The sequence below is a fragment of the Elephantulus edwardii genome, unplaced genomic scaffold (genome assembly GCF_000299155.1).
Source record: "Elephantulus edwardii isolate Elephantulus edwardi_28Jun2011 unplaced genomic scaffold, EleEdw1.0 scaffold00272, whole genome shotgun sequence".
In the NCBI taxonomy this organism is placed as follows: domain Eukaryota; kingdom Metazoa; phylum Chordata; class Mammalia; order Macroscelidea; family Macroscelididae; genus Elephantulus; species Elephantulus edwardii.
In genome coordinates, this window is record NW_006400022.1 from 3687864 (window position 1) to 3690327 (window position 2464).

Sequence of the window (2464 nt, forward strand, 5' to 3'; positions counted from 1 at the left end):
TCAAAACAGTATGACTGCCAAGAGCAGAAGTGTGGGGAAATGACTGACTCGCAAAGCCCTCCTACAACATGGCAACACAGCTAATGTCCTATTTCCATGGTTTATAATTGAACATGAAATGGCTTTTTTAAAAATAAAAATCATTGTAAAAAGACAAAAGGTAGAACCTGTGTAATGTTAGCAGTCACAACAGAATGTTGACCAGAGTTACAGATCTGTTACAGTAATACTTTTCAGGAATGTTCACGTTTTCTGTCATGAGACTTTAGCAAAGGGTCTGAGAAGGAAATATCATAAAAAGGTTGTTCATCATTTCAATTATGACATTTCAAGTCATAATTAAGCAGGCCTGCTATATAATGTTCAGCAAGAGATGTATTCAAAGGCAAACAATTAGATTTTTGTTCAAAAAAGCTCAAAGTTAAAGGAGTCCTTTTAAGAAAATCATTTGCAAAATATATCCTTGTGTGGACTTCAAAAACAGGTCATACAAAAAAATTTCTGAAAAATAAATTAGATAATTAAAAATGTCTTGTTCCAGCAGAGCTGGATACTAGGCGGTCCTCACAGAGCCATTATTATTGCTGTTTTTACTGTAACTCGGAATGTTTTTCTCTAGCCACATTTCAGCCAGCTGTTGTGTGGACCCATAGGTAGAGGCTTTGGATCCCAAGCACATTTTGTACTGCTTGGGATCAAGATTAGGATCACAAAAGACAGGGTGGTAGACATGAACCACTCCCACTTCTTGGCTCCGGAATGTCTTCAATCCTGCCTGGACCACTTTGTTAAAAAGGTCCACGTCCTCAAGCCCCCAACCCTGGATGGAAACATCAAAGCCGCCCACTTGGACAAGGTCACCTTTATAAATACAGGTAATGCCAAACCCATAGTTTCTCCAGAAGCCAGTTTTCTGAGTAAAGGCAAAATGGTTGTCACTTGGAATTTTCCCACTATAAACAATCTTTGGATCATACTGGCTAAAGATGATTGGGAAGTATATTTGTTGGCCCAACACTGTATTTGCTCGACATCGCTGAAGGAATTCTGTCGTAAACACGAGGTCAACATCACAGAAGAAGAGCAAAGACTCATTGTTAAACTGAGAGGAGCCTACCTCCAGGGCCAGGGCTCTGGAAAATTCTCCAGACACAGGCAGAATCTGCATGTCAGCCTTCGGATACTTAACTCGATAATCTCTCATCAGCTCAACCTGCTTAGCCTTGTCAGGGTTGGAGTCAGAATTGAAAAGCAGGACCACAAGCTTGACATTCTGATTTGGGATGAGACATGTCTTCTCAAAGTTCCCCATGAACCTCACAAACATATCAAAGCGTCCAGACAAAGGAATGAGAATGTTTATCTTCTTATCTCGGGGTTCTTTGGGTTCAGTTTTTGAGCCAGGCAGCTGAAATGGAACAAGCTTCTTTAGGGAATTGGAGAGAAAGGATAAAGACCCGGATTCCTGGTTAATTCTGTTGGTCAGCTCTGTTGCGTCCAGCTGCTCGTGCTCTACACACTGGATCTTGCTGAATGTCTGCTGTAAGTAAGCATGCCGCCTCACAGAGACGGTCATCTTTTTCCCTTTGTGCTTCTTATACAGAAGCAGCAAGTCCAGCCCCGTACATGGGGTTCACTCGGCGGTAGCCATACTGTATCTCCTTGAAGTCTATAACACGGCCCCTGGTCTTGGCATTGGCATTGATCATCTCCATGACCTGCATGACAATGTTGTCCAAAGCTTCTCTCTGTGCAGAGTCCATTCCTCTTAGAGGTGGCTGGTTCTCTGTAGCTGAGTACAAGTATTGCCCAGTAAGAAACTCCCATTCCAAAATCTTTTCCCGCTGGCGGGGCTGGAACCTCAAGAATGAGGGCTGGATCCCCAGCTGAAGGTCCTCCTTGTGAGCCTCAGTGTCGCTGTACTTGCTCAACAGCACTATCTCTCGGTGGAGCTGAATTGTGCGGTGCCGAAGCTCAGCTATCTTGCGACTGAGCATATAGCTGTGAAGTCTGTACTGGTAGGGTGGGTTTTTGTTGGGGTGTAACGTGATGGCTCGATGAATTTTACTGCTGTGGAGGTCTCTGATGTAACCCTTTTTGTTCTGTTCATAATTCTCATAAAAAAGCTGCTGCATCTGTTAAGAAAACAAAAAAGATTGCTATTTTTAGTATTTTATGACTAAAAATTGTATTTCCTCAGATGCCTGAAAACACTGAAGTCTAAGTCTAAACATTAGAAATTTGAGCAAACTAGTGCAACCACTATGCAAGGCTCTATGGTGCTTTCTCAAAAAGTTGGAAATAGAAATGCCATTTGACCCGGCATTTTCAGTACTGGGAATATACCCCAAAGAAACCATAACTGCCACTCAAGCAGATATATGTACACCCATGTTTATCACAGCTTTGTTCAGAATAGCAACGAGGTGGAAACAACCTAAGTGCCCATCAACAAACAAATGGA

General features: G+C 42.4%; 1 protein-coding gene across 1 annotated transcript; it reads right to left on the minus strand.

Moving 5' to 3' along the window:
* Positions 1-273: 273 nt before the first annotated feature.
* On the minus strand, positions 274-2144 carry CHSY1 (chondroitin sulfate synthase 1). The gene is given in 2 exon segments (XM_006903659.1): positions 274-1619; positions 1621-2144. Coding segments are annotated over 2 exon segments (1581 nt in total). The 5' UTR covers positions 2136-2144; the 3' UTR covers positions 274-553.
* Between the last annotated feature and the right edge of the window lie 320 nt (positions 2145-2464).